At 41.4% G+C, this 15,941-nt stretch overlaps 3 protein-coding genes across 4 annotated transcripts; 1 reads left to right on the top strand and 2 right to left on the bottom strand.

Annotated features, from left to right (window-relative positions):
• Window positions 1-855: 855 nt before the first annotated feature.
• LOC139376117 (cell division cycle protein 20 homolog) lies at window positions 856-6,166 on the bottom strand. Of its 2 annotated transcripts, none has more exons than XM_071118320.1 (11): window positions 5,915-6,166; window positions 5,383-5,605; window positions 5,074-5,222; window positions 4,892-4,988; window positions 4,682-4,807; window positions 3,704-3,900; window positions 3,467-3,561; window positions 2,326-2,560; window positions 2,021-2,146; window positions 1,689-1,806; window positions 856-1,144 (listed from the first exon to the last, which is right to left on the bottom strand). In XM_071118320.1, exons 2-11 carry the CDS (start codon window positions 5,579-5,581, stop codon window positions 966-968), a joined length of 1,521 nt encoding a protein of 506 aa, XP_070974421.1. In that variant the 5' UTR covers window positions 5,582-5,605; window positions 5,915-6,166; the 3' UTR covers window positions 856-965. The 2 variants fall into 2 exon arrangements, with proteins under 2 accessions (XP_070974421.1, XP_070974420.1); XM_071118319.1 differs by having other exon boundaries at window positions 5,841-5,951.
• Window positions 6,167-6,274: 108 nt separating this feature from the next.
• LOC139376118 (tRNA selenocysteine 1-associated protein 1-like) lies at window positions 6,275-10,912 on the top strand. Its single transcript, XM_071118321.1, has 9 exons — window positions 6,275-6,502; window positions 7,205-7,302; window positions 7,682-7,781; window positions 8,240-8,292; window positions 8,494-8,625; window positions 9,115-9,234; window positions 9,402-9,648; window positions 9,795-9,840; window positions 10,018-10,912. Exons 1-9 carry the CDS (start codon window positions 6,467-6,469, stop codon window positions 10,158-10,160), a joined length of 975 nt encoding a protein of 324 aa, XP_070974422.1. The 5' UTR covers window positions 6,275-6,466; the 3' UTR covers window positions 10,161-10,912.
• Window positions 10,913-12,666: 1,754 nt separating this feature from the next.
• On the bottom strand, window positions 12,667-15,376 carry LOC139376119 (fat storage inducing transmembrane protein 1, like). The gene is made up of 2 exons (XM_071118322.1): window positions 14,459-15,376; window positions 12,667-13,555 (listed from the first exon to the last, which is right to left on the bottom strand). Exons 1-2 carry the CDS (start codon window positions 14,635-14,637, stop codon window positions 12,904-12,906), a joined length of 831 nt encoding a protein of 276 aa, XP_070974423.1. The 5' UTR covers window positions 14,638-15,376; the 3' UTR covers window positions 12,667-12,903.
• Between the last annotated feature and the right edge of the window lie 565 nt (window positions 15,377-15,941).

Here is a 15,941-nt window from a genome sequence, read left to right as displayed (position 1 = left end):
TCTCATTGTGGCGCTAGAGCCCTGTATCTGGTCTGCAGCAGCATTCTTGATAAGGCCACTTTTTCTATTGTTCTCCATGCATCTTTTCAGTGTTCTGGTGGTAGTCTGCACATCCCAGGCATTGCAATCTTTTTCTCACCATCAGGGTCAAGGGTGTTGCATTTTTGGCTTTCATAAAGGAGCAGATCAAACCAAAGCGTACTGAATATTAGTCACACATGCCTCATTTTAGGCACTCATCCAACAAGCTTAGAACACCATCCTGGCCTCTGGCCAGGTTTAGAACAGTTAGCTAGAGACAAAGGTTAGTTGGGACACCATTTTAGAATATCTTAAATCCTGCAGAAGTGCTTCTCAGAAACCTACCGATCAACAATCTTGTATTGTGCAGAATGTCTTACTGGAAAGCACCCATTGGTTTTCCAGGTAGTCTTTACTGTGGTCACACTGCTAGTTTCAGAGGATTGTTGACCTGAGCTGTTATCACAATGCCTAGAAGTGTTCTGAACATGACCTAGAACCCATCCCATCTGGACATATCAATAATCAAGCCCTAGTTATGCATTTCAGAAAACACCATTCTTGGTTAAAGAGCCATTTATGAATAAGACCACATTCAACTAGCGCATCACCAATAAACTCAGGTGTACTTCAAAATAATGTTAACCACGGAAAAATGACTCAAAAGCAGAAGCTAATACGGTTTCAGCAAAGATAATCTGTTTCACATTGAATGAGGGCCTGAACAGTATTTCACTACACGCTACCCAGGTTATAATACTTGAAGATTTTCTTAACTGGAAAATCAGATTTGTTATCGAGTGGCAAGGCTGCAAAATATTCAAACAAAGAAAATTTAAAAGTGGCAATCTTTATTATTTTACAGTGAATAAACATTTTGTACATTAGTAAAGAATTAGGAGTTGATCAATAACTAACTTGAACACACAATACAAAAAGGTTAATTATCGGATAGATTGGTGGATGCTGCTGCTGCTGGACTTCACCATCCTCTCTTTGGCCTTCTTCTTGACTGGATCCAGCTCAAAGCTCTTCCAGAGGCGGACAGTTTCATCACCGGCTACAGTGGCCATAGTCGAGCAATCTGGACTCATGGTAATGTTCAAGACCCTGCCCTCATGACCTTTGGGGGGAGGGGGAGTTTTAGATTTCAGTTTTGAACTTTGACCCCAGAATGGCTACAGTTGGAAACATGTGCTATTTTACTTTCAATTTTGTACACCAGCTTCATAAAGCTGAAAAATTATATACCTTTTGGTTATGGAAAAGACTTCACAGCAGTTTAGATGATTCTTTACACTATAGCTACTTATTTTGTCACAAACTGAAATTAAGCAAACTAATAGAATTTTAGGAACCAAGAAAAGGCAGAGCAATTTCAACATAGCACATCTTTAAACATGCATCATTGAGATGCATTTTGGGCATGTACACCTCCCAATCCCTCAGCATTGACATTAAGCAAATTAAATCTACAGTTTAGTTTAAATTAGGCTCATATTTACCCAGTTAAGAAAGCTGGGGTGAGGGACATTATCGTCAGGCTCTTTGATGCTTTTGCAGTTTTAGGCAAAAAAATTATCCTTGTCAACTGATCCATCAATGACAAACTTAACAGCTCTGTGTAAAGTTATTACAAGAGTCATCATTTCAGGCCAGACACTCACCATTGAGCTCTGCCACTTTAGTCAAGGAGGGATACTTCCAGATGACTACGTTGTCGTGGGCATATCCGTGGCCGGAGACCAATTCCTTGTAGTTTGGCGCAAACTTCAAAGAGGACACCTGCAAGGCAGATTTGACCACCAGTCAATGTCTGATCGTAAAGGTATTGCAGTTATGCAAAGTAAAGTTTTTTTTTTTTAAGTGACTGGTATGCAAATATTCATGTCGCTATGACTGAGCAGCAGGTCCTTGGAGGTGGAATATCATCTAGCACAAAATTGAATGAGACTTCAGAACAGACAATCCCACTAGGGATCAAGATGGGTGCAGTTACCTGAGACTGAGTGTCCAGGGCACTGATGCAAGAGCCACTGGTGACGTTCCAGATGCGGATGTGACGGTCACTGGTGCCCCCTCCAGACGCAAGAATGTTAGGTTGCCATGGGCACCAGGCCAAAGCCTAAGGAATTTTAGTAAGAAACAATCATTGTGGTTGGGCATTTCTCTTTACAGTGAGTGGACTTTAATGTGCATCAAATTGTGGCCTTTTATTCAATCCCAACTCCATCCTTCAAACATGGTAGTTTATTTAGCACGTTGCACCAATAATTACATTTATTTCTTTTTTTTTTTGCTTACCTTGACTGCACCTTGGTGCTCATTGAAGCTGTGGACAGCATTACTGCCTTGGCCGCTGCCCTCCTGCACACCTGGCCACACGTACACAAGGTTGTCGTTGCCGCCGCTGGCCAGGTATCTTCCATCAGGGGACCACTCCAGCCCACACACCTCCTGAGAGTGTCCGGACAGGGTGAAGATGTGGTGGTCTGCTACCCTTACATCATGGTGGTGGATGTGACCAGATCTGGAGCCACTGGAAAAGGTAAATCACAAGATGGTTAATAAAAACACCAAATCAAAACATTCTGGACACAAGCATAACCAAAAAAATAGATCCAGGATGGACTGACTTAAGGCTGTGGCAGACTGTACATGGGATTCCATCTTTTACATTTTGTCACGCCACACTGATGTTACCAAATTAAAATCTTTATCATCCCGTCCAGATGTACAATTCGCTTCAGTTCTGGCGTCACATTCTGTGATAGTCTTGCGAGGCTTCGTCAACTGCAGTGGTGTATTTGATCTGAGCATGTTCCAGCACCAGCCCCACTATGCTTATGCGCAAGTATATTGAATTTAAAAAACTGAAAGTAGGCATTGTAGAACGTTTTCAAATAACCTCTAAATCAAATAGGCTTCCTCAAAATAGCATGGTTGCTGTGGTAGAACATTATTTTGATTGGCGATTGTGCATTTATTATAATCCCATCAGGTAGGCTGATTTCAGATGCGTCACGTAAATAAGACTATTCAGGAAATTGTTTTGACACAGTATGTAGCCTAAACATTAAATAGAACTATTAAATTAATCTGACTATTCACAATAATCATATTCTGTGCATACTCTGTACCGGCAGTGTTCCTAGTTGTCAGTCGCTGGGATCGGCTCGTACCAGCCACACTGCGCGATAAAGCACCCAAAAAATTGGACACTGTATAACTTCTTCAAGGGGTCTACGACCGCATGTAGCAGTACTCTAAGCGACAGATCCATGTCACACTGAACGAGCCAAGACGTACCACGATCATTTACGACCTAAGAATTTGCCCACAACATGGACATTGTCCGGGACAGCAAAATCACGGCAAAAGCATTAAGTGGGACTGACTATTCATACAGTCGTACGTACCCCCCCCCACAGACATGAAACTTTACCTGGAAAGAATGTGATTGTTCCAACTCAGACTGCCAACTCTGGCAGTGTGGCCAGACATGCTGCGTAGACGCTTCTGGTTCTCCACATCCCACAACTAGGGACAACGACAAATTCAGGTGATATGTATACAAAAAAGGGAAAAAAAGGCATTAAATCATTCTTTAACACCACAAAATTGCATTGGAGGCCCAATTCAGTTAGATGTGCGCTGGGTAGGTTCACGGCAGACAGTTCACCTGAACTTTGCAGTCACTGGTACCAAGGGCAAGGAAGTTGCCCTCCTTGATCCATGACACAGAGCAGATGTAGTCCTCCACCTGCTCCATCTTCATCAGTAGGACGATGTCACCCTGGGTGGCGTCCCACAGATAAAGATTGCTGTGAAGGGCAACTGCTAGAAGGTTCCGGCTGCTCCAGTCTAGTAGGTTCAGATCTGTGGGAACAGACAGAGGTAAATGGAGCTTTTTAACAAAGAAAAAGAATGCGCATCTCCACCCTGAGTGAATTTAGATGAGTCTGAAGACAAAAGGACAAGATCAACTTGATGTGGCCCGTTAGTCACTCCATCTCCCATTGAAATCTTGGACCTCTTCTCTCTATACACCAAGTCACTCAGCTCCGTCATATCAGCCTGGCAGATAACTCAGCTTGGATGTCAGCCAACCACCTCAAGCTTAACCTCGCCAGGACGAAGCTACTCTTCCTCCAGGGAAAGGCCTACCTCACCATCACAGTTGACACCTCCAGAATGCAAAAAACCCTGGCCGGACCCTGGACAACACTCGTTCTCTGCCAACATCAAAGCAGTGACCCGCTCCTGCAAGTTCATGCTCTACAACATTGTAGAATACGAACTTCTCACCGGAAGCGGCACAGCTTCCACCTCAAGCTAGGACAGCAGCTTCCCTGTCCATCTTCCAAAAACAACCAAAACTCTACCTCCTCAAAGAGTATCTGAAGTAATCCCACACACCCTCCACGGATAAGAGCAGCTGCCAAATTACTAAAATGTAAAACACTGGATTTATGCATTACGGCAGGCGCATGTTACACCCACAGCTAGGATTACTTCCCAAGTAGGTTACTGGACATTTACTGTGTAAGGAGACAGTTGTCATTTTGAAGTTCAGGAGCATCTATGACACACAGCCCTAGATTAAGTCAATCGGTACCTGCTCCTCAGACATTTGTAGTACAGTATTGGCAGGACTCACAGAAATCATTTCGGAGTTCAGGAGCGTCTAAGATTCTGTCAGGCACTGATGGTATGTATCGGTTCTTTTTGGTGGAAACTGGGGTAGGAATCTGACTGTAGAGAACTTTTAGGTTGTTCTGGTAACCTGCAAAGAAAAGAGAATTCAACACTAGATTCTGATAGCAAGCAACTGACATCAAGTCACAATCATTCCCAACAGAAGGCCTACCTTCTGGAGCATTCAAGGGTTTTCCTCCCAGATGCAAGATCTTTGCCTCCTCAATGTCATATCCATTGAGTGTAACAGACCATGCTTTCTGGTTCTCCTACAATGACAAATTTGCCTGTGTTTAGCTACAATACAACATACCAACAACAAATGTGATTGGAAATGTTAGAGAAAAGACTCACTGATGTTGCTGCTGAGGGGTTTGTGTCCATGGGTTCATTTTCCTTTGAGAGCAGGAAGCTTGCCACATCCATCTGTTTGTTGTTTCTAGTGGGAATGAAACGGTCGCCACCTGCCTTGGAAGGTGTGCACTGTGTCTTTCCATTTTTACCTGAGCAAGAGAGAAGGGCAGATTAGTAATAGAACCCTTGGTGAAACAGATTGTTAACAGTGCCACACCCTTAGACAGTTGAAAGAGACTATCTACGTACACATAATCAAGTACTGTAAAGCAAGATTCAACATGAAAAACAAAAATAATAGCTAGTCACCTGGTGTTTTACTGGGCGTCTTGGACAGACTAAGAGATCGGTTTCCGGATTTGCCAGGTGATAGAGCGCTGGTGTTGGCACAGCTGGTCGACATCGACGAACTGGCTTTTCTCTGCCACCTCGCCATGGGCGCGTTTGTGATTGGCATATCCAGCTTCAGAATGCTGTGAATGTCGTTGTCGAATCCAAATTGAGCCATGTCTGAATCTGTCTTTCGGACTTCCTACAGGGTAACGTTGCAAGAATAGAACCAAGTAGTTTATAAAATTACACTAACAAATGCGTATATTTTGTTAACTAAACGTGCATGTTAGCTAACCGTAGAAAACTAATTCACTGACGCTATAATTGAACGGCTAACGTTTGCCAGCAAACTTGCTGGCTTTCTCCGTCATTTACGATTTACATTCCATGCAACAAAACCTAAATGTAGGTGTTAACAAACGTGAGCTACTTACTATAAAATTAATTCCACACGTCGTTGATTATAAAAATGTACTTTTAGAACTACTGGAAGGGAAAATCAACTCACAAACTTCACTGAAACGTGTTCCTTTCTGCCGCAGCTCAGGTTTAAAATTTCAACAACCAATGACGAACTTTCTTTAAATTACTAAATGCGCTGTCGTGATTGGTTTGTTCAAAAGATTTGGGAGGTTACCATGGAAGCAGAATAGCAGCCGTTACTATGATTGGTGGAAAAGGTAGCCGTTGCCCTCCTTGAATAATCAAAGCCGAAAGAAAATATCGTCACACTTCTTCGAAGGACGGATATAATCCACATCGCCCCCTAGCGAAAATAAGGTCCAAACCACTGGCACTGAGGTTTATTGTTTTGTTAACACTGATCTATAAAGTCAATCATTTTGAAGTCGCCTACATAATCTAATGCGGAAATGAATTCAATATGTGTCCATTCATGCTAGTCCATTTATTTAGCTAACCGAATTTCCGGAGGCGTGGTCTTCACCATCTTTGAGTTCAGTAGCACCAGTTTCAGCAGGAAGAGCTATCAATTTATAAAACTTAACTAGTAGCTACATATTCGTGTTTGTAGAATACACCCCGAAAATAAACCATCAATATGTTCAACAGGATGACAAGCCTTTGGATGGGTGATGTACGTCCGCTCTGTTTTAATCCTCTTGTTACTAACTGACTGAAGGCAAACGTTTTAGCCAGCTACTTTAGCTACAGGGGACTAGCTATCTAGTAGCGTTATCTAGCTTGCTAACGTCAGCTAGCTAAATTCCCCAATTGTTGTGATGTGAAGTGTATAATCTGTATGGTTATGTGGACGTTCATTTAAAAACAGGACAAGAGATACAGCCAGTGATGTATTAGGTACCGAATTAAAATGTGTTAACTTCTCAAAAGTAATGTTCCCGAATCCCGACAGTTAGGCTAGCTCGCTGCCCTGGCTGGGCCTAGTAGTAGAGGACCTAATAATATCAAGAGTTTCTAAACGTGTTTACAGCTACTCCTGAGCCCAAGCAGACATTTGTTTAAACATTTGGGTTGTCACTAGTTATCATAGCTGACTAAACTCCACTCCATGGTGAAGGAAGTGTCTGACGAATTGAATTACGTTCAACAAATGTTTGGTCGTCACTAGTTACCACAGCCACAAAGTCATAATTATACATTTTAAACCTAACTTTAACCACACTGCTAACATTATGCCTAACCTAACCAGGCCTTCTCTCACTATTCTCTATTTCCTGGCTTGTACTGTAGCCAGCTTTATATTTCATGGATATGAATGGGATATTTGAAAGTGTATATCTTACAGACAGATAACTCTACACAATCTTTTTCAAAGCTGGACCCATACATGGATGAGAATTTCATCAAACAAGCCTTCAGCACTATGGGTGAGACGGCGTATGGTGTTAAGATCATTACCCACAGAGTAACAGGGTACGTTCATCATACCTCTGTGTAATGTAGTCAAGTAATGCCATGTGTTTCCTTGTTTTTAAATAGTCCACACTATTTTATGTAGGCTATATATCAAGCAACTACTTTACCAAATTAGAATCAGTCAGTAATTAAAATACATTGAGTAATTTAACCCTATCAGCTACAATGCCAGGCTATCCTAACCTTAAATGTCAGTTGTTCTAGAGCCTCCTGTTGTCATTTTAGGGAAGTACTTGGTTTACTTACCACAGAGCTGTGAATTGATACTGTAATTTCAAAATGCAATATTTATTACCCCACATTGGGGGTTTCTGTCCCGTTTCTAAAATGTTGTTGTATCACACTGTTGGCACTAATACAATCTCTTGTTCTACAGTGGTTCAGCGGGCTATTGCTTTGTGGAAATGGCAGACGAAACCAGCGTTGACCGATGCGTTCACCAACTGAATGGGAAGCTAGTTCCTGGATCAAATCCGGTGAGCACTCATCATAAGCTTGACATTTCTAAAATTCATAGTTCATTTGAACAACTTACTCAATATGTATTAGCGGACAACCACCCTCTAGTTTTAGTTTCAAATGTGTTGTTGATAGCGGAGCTTCGCTAGCATTGGCCCCCACCTTAATTTGAGGTTGATGGAACGGAATACAGTATCTCAGATTTACATTACTGCAAAGTTACTGAGCTCCGTTTTCTTCCTGATGAAGGTGGTTGAGGCTGTTTGTAAGTTGACTTTGTTTAAAGCTGGTGAATAAACTCTGTTAGGAACTAACTGACGAATGGAATAAAGCCTGTTCTGGGTGGTGGAGGTATGTAAACCAAATAAAATGTTCTTCTCTAATAATATACTCTTTATTTTCCAGCAATATATGTCCTTACTACACGCATTTGTCTTTGAAGGTGCTTGATTGCTTGTTCTTTCTTCCTGTATAGCCCAGAAAGTTTAAGTTAAACTATGCAACTTACGGGAAACGGCCAGAGGCTGGGTAAGCTGTTTTACTTTCTTCCTCATTTGATGCATGATTCTGTTGTTGGAACTGTTGTTGGAACCCACAGTATATCACACTGTTCTGTGTGATATTTTCTATCTCCAGAAAAAAAGATTGTGCGAAAGAAACCGCTAGATGGTTTTGTGTTGGTTCACCTTCGTAATCCCCTCTCTGTGTCTGTCTTCTATGCAACCTCAGCCCGGAATTCTCCGTTTTTGTGGGAGATCTGTCTTCAGAGGTGGACGACTACCAGCTTCATCAGTTCTTCTTGAAGAAGTACCCTTCCTGCAAAGGAGGCAAAGTGGTCTCTGATCAGTATGGTAACTCCAGGTATGTGTGCTGAACAGACTTATACATTCATGTTATTTGGTGAGGCTAGTTATGCATCACCTGCTTTTGAACACAATTTGAATTAATCTGACATTTCATTACATTTTAAATTCCTTGTAAAAGCTCATGGCGTTTTAACAATAGACAATTGTTTCAATAACAATTCTTATTACATTGGATGTGTGTGTGTGTATATATACTACTGTGTTGGGTATCTTCACCGCTGTTTACCACTGGTATATTTCCCCCAAAATACTGGAAAAGTTTGTTTCTGACATTTATGCTAAAACTATTGTTTTCCCCATGTAGGGTAAGCAAGAGCAACTCACAATTGAAGTGATGCTACTTCATATTAAAAGTAAAACAACAAGTTTCAGTTCTACCATACCATTTTTGTTTTTCGAATTAATTACGCATTTGATTAGCATGATACGGCGAGTTCGGACAGAATGTGTGCTCAGGGTTTTAGCATTTTGCTTGATCTCGCAGAGGTTATGGCTTCATCAAGTTTGAAGATGAGAACGAACAGAAGAAAGCCATCGATGAGTGTCAGAATGCTTCAGGCCTGGGGACGAAACCAATCAGGATCAGCATAGCTGTGAACAAGAGGTATGGTTCTAATCTTCCAAATAAGTGTATAAATTATACTGTATTAGGGTCAATTAGTGTCATGCTGGTCTGTCTTTGTTGAAAGTTGATATACTGTGTGTGATTGTCCTCCTAACTTGACATCCACTGCTCCTAACATAAATTGTTCCTGTTTCCTTGCTTTTTAGCCATAAAATGAACAGCTATAACAACCAGAACCACAACTCCTACCACAACAATTACCAACAGCCATACTATCAACAACCCAACCAGAATTACTACCCTCAGTGGGGCTATGACCAGTACAACAGCTACAACTATGGTGGGTACGGTCCCTACGGAGGGTACCCCCCTCCAGGCCCCCATGGGATGATGGGACCCCCACCTCCCATCGGCATGCCCCCCATGCCCACAGACATGCAGACTTCCTCAGAGGTAAGGCTTCCTTACATGCTCCTGGGATCTTTCCTCATAATTTCCCATAACCTGTCCCTTAATCTAATGAAATCTGTCTAAAAATGGTTTTCATGCTAACAGGTGTTCACAATGATTCATTTGTGTTGTCTTGTTTTTCACATTAGCAAACACAGGAGTCCACAGATGAGCCTGAAGAAGAGGCAGCAGAAGGTAACTCTTCACTATACTTTCACATGCACTAAAGGAAAATGCAATGTGTTTCAGATATAAGGTCTTTCTTGTTCTTCCTTTTAAATGTATTGTTATTATTGCCTGACTCGGTTGCATTCAAAACCCTTGGTTTCTTGACTTATTTACTCTTCCTCATTCTCCTCTCTTCCCTGCCAGAACCCAATCCTCACCTGGATGTGGATGCACTGAACAAAGAATACATGGAGGGGAGTGAGGAGCTCTATGATTCACTAATGAACTGTCACTGGCAGCCACTGGATACCATCACTTCAAAAATCCCTCCTTTTTCCACTTCCTGATCTGTTTCCACTTGTCCTATGAATTTAGTATGAAGTGTATTTTATCCAAAAGAGCAGTCACACAGAAAATTTCAGCGTTGTTTAAAAAAAATATTCACCAGTAGAGACGCATTATGTTCCTGAGCTACATTGTTGGCCATTTGTATATATTGTCCACGTCTTTTGCTTATTTTTTTCTGTCTCTCTAGATTGTTATTATTATTATTAGATCTTTTTTTTGTTGCCGAAACTTGATTCTTCCATTTTAATTTGATTATATCAAGTAATCAATGTTCGTCATCTCCCAGACACTTTGTTTTTTATTTCACACTGTTTTGGGTACCATCTTGTCTTCAGAAAGAAAATGTAAAGAAATGTTGGTGTAACTCTATTTTTCAAAAATGAGAAACTTACATTTAAGCTTGTATTTCAAAAGCTTGCATCTCACCTTTACTTTAGCTTAATCTGTGGGTTTCTCTTTTTTCTTCTTTTAAATGCATTTACCTGTCATTTTCATGTTATACAACTTGTCTATTTGTCTTAGACTTGTAATTCATGTCAGCTTTTTTTTTGTGCCTGTAGCTTTTGAAATAATTGTATTATTAAAGCTGACTTGGAGGGGAAAAAAACAAGATGTTGAAGTTGTTTAAGTACAGTAGTAGACTGTATTATCCAATTGTAATTTGACACGGAAAAGTGGTGCTTATGCAAAGTTTAACATTTTCATTCAACACATTTGGTCTGATTTGAATAAAATCACAATTCATTAATTTTCCTTCTTACCTACAGTTGAAGTCGGAAGTTTACATACACCTTAGCCAAATACATTTAAAGTTTTTCACAAATCCAAACATTTAATCCTTATAATAATTCCCTGTTTTAGGTCAGTTAGGATCACCACTTTATTTTAAGAATGTGAAATGTCAGAATAATAGTAGAAAGAATGATTTATTTCAGATTTTATTTCTTTCATCACATTCCCAGTGGGTCAGAAGTTTACATACACTCAATTAGTATATGGTAGCATTGCCTTTAAATTGTTTAAATAGGGTCAAACATTTTGGGTAGCTTTTCACAATAAGTTGGGTGAATTTTGGCCCGTTCCTCCTCACAGAACTGGTGTAACGGAGTCAGGTTTGTCGGCCTCCTTGCTCGCACACGCTTTTTCAGTTCTTCCAACAAATTTACCATGGGATTGAGGTCAGGGCTTTGTGATGGCCACTCCAATACCTTGACTTTGTTGTCCTTAAGCCATTTTGCCACAACTTTGGAGGTATGCTTGGGGTCATTGTCCATTTGGAAGACCCATTTGCGACCAAGCTTTAACTTCCTGACTGTCTTGAGATGTTGCTTCAATATATCCACATAATTTTCCTGATGATGCCATCTATTTTGTGAAGTCCACCAGTCCCTCCTGCAGCCAAGCACCCCCACAACATGATGCCGCCCCCGTGCTATAACGGCTGGGATCAGCTTGCAAGCCTCCCCCTTTTTCCTCCAAACATAACGATGGTCATTATGGCCAAACAGTTCTATTTTTGTTTCATCAGACCAAAGGACATTTCTCCAAAAAGTACGATCTTTGTCCCCATGTGCAGTTGCAAACCGTAGTCTAGCTTTTTTATGCCGGTTTTGGAGCAGTGGCATCTTCCTTGCTGAGCAGCCTTAAAGGTTATGTTGATATAGGACTCGTTTGACTGTGGATATAGATACTTTTGTACCTGTTTTCTCCAGCATCTTCACAAGGTCCTTTGCTGTTATTCTCATATTGATTTGCACTTTTCGCACCAAAATACATTCATCTCTAGGAGACAGAACGCGTCTCCTTCCTGAGCGATATGGTGTTTATACTTGCGTACTATTGTTTGTACAGATGAATGTGGTACCTTCAGGTGTTTGGACATTGCCCCCAAGGATGAACCAGACTTGTGGAGGTCTACAATTTTCTTTCTGAGGTCTTGGCTGATTTCTTTTGATTTTCCCATGATGTCAAGCGAAGAGGCACTGAGTTGGAAGGTAGGCCTTGAAATACATCCAAAGGTACACCTCCAATTGACTCATTATGTCATTTGGTATATCAGAAGCTTCTAAAGCCATGACATCATTTTCTGGAATTTTCCAAGCTGTGTAAAGAAAGGCACAGTCAACTTAGTGTATGTTAACTTCTGACCCACTGGAATTGTGATATAGTGAATTAATCTGTAAACAATTGTTGGAAAAATTACTTGTGTCATAGACAAAGTAGATGTCCTAACCAACTTGCCAAAACTATAGTTTGTCAGCAAAAATTTGTGGAGTGGTTGAAAAGCTAGTTTTAATGACTCCAACCTAAGTGTATGTAAACTTCCAACTTCAACTGTACATGTCCTGCACTGTCAAAGATGCATAATCAAAACGATACAGCATTATGTAATGAATGCTGTATGGTCAGATGCACTGTAACAATGTGTTCGAGGCCTAGTTAATACCATATTGATATGCATGTACATTTGCAAAATGATGGCACCTGAGGTCTGAAAGGCAGCCATCGAATTGTATGAAGAATTTTATTTATCATAAAACTGCTTGTAGACAAGTTCACAAACAAATATTTCTTATCAAGTACAATAACTTTATGATAGTTGACATCAGTTAAAATGACTTAAAATTCTGTACAGGGTTTAATTAGCCCCTAATTCGTTCCTGAAAAAGACATCACATTCATTAGCTTCGTGTCTAAGTTTAATGAGGTGTGTTTATGCCTATAACCATTCCTCTCGTTCTTTCACTCAGGCTTCCCCCCTTCCTTCGTAGTGAAGAGTCCCACCCCTGGTCGTCCAGGACAGTACCAGCTGGGGCCCAGGCGGTACCAGCCCTGATACAGGCCCCTCCAACTAAGACACCCCAGAGCCCCTCCTAAGATCTGTGTGGGGAATGCGGGGAAGTAAGCCAGCAGGCAGAGAAGCAAGAACATCCAGAGGCCTAGCAGAGTGACACAGAACAGGAAGAGCAGGCGCAGCGGGGCCCCCGAGGGCCCACCCAGAGTCAGGTAGGGCCCGAACACGGCCGTCTCCTCTGCCACCAGCAGGCAGCACAGACACAGCAAGAAGATGTCCTCAGAGACCTCATAGCCACGCCACAGCATGCCGTTTCCCACACACAACTGTTTGCTCGCCCCCTCCCGAAGTAGTAGGAAGGGCTGGCCGTCCACCGTGGGCTGGCCATCTACCACGCTGAGGGGCTCGTAGCAGCTCCCTGTGGCGTTCTCAAGGACATCCAGAAGCTTTCGGAACCCCACCCACAGCACGCCTGCCACCACCAGCCTGGACAGGTGTCGCAGTGAGAGAACGAGGGATCTGCGCACTGAGAAGGAAAGGAGGAAGACAAAGGAGCCGACGAAGATGCAGGTCCATCCCCAGCCTGAGCGCAGGAATGCTCTGAATGGTAAAGAAATGACAAGATGGTTGGAACATAGTTTTAATTAACTGGCAGGCATGTTTTGGAATATTGTATTATGTACAGGCTTCCTTCTTTTCACTCTGTCATTTAGGTTAGAATTGTGGAGTAACTACAATGTTGTTGATCCATTAACAGTTTTCACCTTTCACAGCCATTAAACTAACTAACTATTTTAAAGTCACCATTGGCCTCATGGTGAAATCCCTGCACAGTTTCCTTCCTCTTCTGCAACTGAGTTAGGAAGGCGCCTGTATCTTTTTAGTGACTGGGTGTATTGATACACCATCCAATGTGTAATTAATGACTTCACAATGCCCAAAGGGATATTCAATGTTTGCTTTTTTTTCTTCACCATCTACCAATAGGTGCCCTTTTTTGCGAGGCATTTGAAAACCACCTTGGTCTTTGTGGTTGAAACTGTGTTTGAAATTCACTGCTCGACTTAGGGACCTTTACAAATAATTGTATGTGTGGGGTCCAGAGATGAGGTAGACATTCAAAAATCATGTTAAACACTACTATTGCACACAGAGTGAGTCCATGCAAATTATTATGGGACTTGTTAAGCACATTTTTACTCCAGAACTTATTTAGGCTTACCATAACAAAGTGGTTGAATACTTATTGACTCAAGACATTTCAGCTTTCCATTCTAATCAATTTGTAAACATGTCTACAAACATAATTCTACTTTGAATTGATGGGGTATTGGTGTGTAGGCCAGTGTCACAAAATCTCAAAATTCTGACTGTAACACAACAAAATATGTAAAAAGTCAGGTGGTGTGAAAACTTTCTGAAGGTGCTGTACTTTAGAAAAAGACCTTGAAACAAACAATAAGGCAATCATGCATTGTTATTTGGGCCCATCTTAGTTCTCACCTGTAAAGAAAATTTGTCCTTTTGGCAAAGATGCTGTGTTGGGAGACCCACATGCTCAGGGCAGGTCCAAACATAATCAGGCCTGACAAGAACAGGTGAAAATGGCGGCGGAAATTGGCACTTCCCATGAGTCCGGCTGCCAGGTCAGTCAAGACCACCAGAAGGGTATTGAGAAACATCTCAACTGACTAAATCTAGTCTCAACCGAAAAAATAATGAAGCTTTTATCTCTTCCTCTGGCTTTAAAACTATACCCTATAGTTCATGTGTGTATCCAATGATCCTGTAGGTTGTTGTTTCTGTATTGCTTACTATGCCCGTGGGACTGACCAATCCTGCATGTTATAATCTAAAAGCAATACCTTCAGTTGGTGTAAATCACTTTTCATTGAATCAATCCAAAGGTTTGGTAATTCAATCGAGATGCAATCTTCTGCAAGTTTTTGACATTCAACTCTTCATGTGTAGATGTCTTAAAGTGGCAGGTGTTCTGACTTTCAGAAGCTCACTTATTTGAATGTGCACAAATCCAGTTGTTCACCTCCTGTATCCAACACAGTTGGTACATCCCATTTCTACAAATGTTGCACTTAATTTGTTATTCAATATCTTGCAGTTTTCCACAGTTGAAGAATATTTTAATCCTGCCTTGTCTGACCTTGACTAGGTTTCCACTTTGGATTTACTTCCACGTGTTGCCACTGTTCTTCCTGTTATTGCTGAGGTAACTGCCCACCTCTTGCTCATGCAGCATTAAAAAATATGCTAATCCACAATGGCGTGTTCGTTGTCCTTGTGCTCATACAGTAAACCGTAAAGTCCAACTGTTAGAGCTGAAGTTAGAGATTCCTCTGTCCCACATCCCCTCAGCTCCCGTCTCACTCCACCCATTCACCCTTTCATCCACACCGACAGAGTGGGACATATGTTCTCGCCTTTGGAAAATCCCTCCGTTGCAGGTGTCACATTACCTTTACAACGTTTTTAGGGGTTACAGAATGTATTGAGTGAATCAGCAAGTACCCCACTGTTAATGTGATTGTGTGTTACTGTGTTAATGTGATTATTGTGGTATCCAAAAAAAAGACTACATTAATGCTGAGTACGCACTTTGTTTATAATATCTTTCAACTCATTATGAGCAGTGTGAAGTTGTGCAACGATATTTGATTATAGTAAGCGCTAGAGCTCCCAAATACTGTCCCAGTTGAATTGGTTGGCCCACAGTTCCACAATTTAATTTTGTTTTCTTTAACTCTCTACTGTAAATGTCAGTAACATTCTAAATAACTAGGTCTCCTCCATGTGTCTTCTATTTATATCTATAACCTGTGTACTGTATCCACACCCGCCCAGCCACCATTCTTAGACTCAGCTGTTGGTTTAGGCCTAGAAGCCTGTCTCTGTCAATCAGTGAGTTGGAGCTGTTCTCTCTCTCTCTCTCTCTCTCTCTCTCTCTCTCTCTCTCTCTCTCTCTCTCTCT

This window comes from Oncorhynchus clarkii, chromosome 20 (assembly GCF_045791955.1).
Source record: "Oncorhynchus clarkii lewisi isolate Uvic-CL-2024 chromosome 20, UVic_Ocla_1.0, whole genome shotgun sequence".
NCBI classification, from domain to species: Eukaryota; Metazoa; Chordata; class Actinopteri; order Salmoniformes; family Salmonidae; genus Oncorhynchus; species Oncorhynchus clarkii.
Note: the sequence above shows the minus strand (reverse complement) of the source record. Positions and strands in the feature narration are given on the sequence as shown.

Bases quoted from the DNA above. Each gene is read 5' to 3' on its own strand.
- LOC139376117 (XM_071118320.1), bottom strand. From the start codon at position 5,581: ATGGCTCAATTTGGATTCGACAACGACATTCACAGCATTCTGAAGCTG. The intron at 4,989-5,073 runs GTGAGTCTTTTC...TTGTCATTGTAG, and splicing joins ACCCCTCAGCAGCAACATCA to GAGAACCAGAAAGCATGGTC. The intron at 1,145-1,688 runs GTGAGTGTCTGG...CTCCCCCCAAAG, and splicing joins TAAAGTGGCAGAGCTCAATG to GTCATGAGGGCAGGGTCTTG.
- LOC139376118 (XM_071118321.1), top strand. From the start codon at position 6,467: ATGTTCAACAGGATGACAAGCCTTTGGATGGGTGAT. The intron at 7,303-7,681 runs GTACGTTCATCA...CTTGTTCTACAG, and splicing joins ATTACCCACAGAGTAACAGG to TGGTTCAGCGGGCTATTGCT. The intron at 9,235-9,401 runs GTATGGTTCTAA...CTTGCTTTTTAG, and splicing joins AGCATAGCTGTGAACAAGAG to CCATAAAATGAACAGCTATA.
- LOC139376119 (XM_071118322.1), bottom strand. From the start codon at position 14,637: ATGTTTCTCAATACCCTTCTGGTGGTCTTGACTGACCTGGCAGCCGGA. The intron at 13,556-14,458 runs GTGAGAACTAAG...TTTACCATTCAG, and splicing joins AGGACAAATTTTCTTTACAG to AGCATTCCTGCGCTCAGGCT.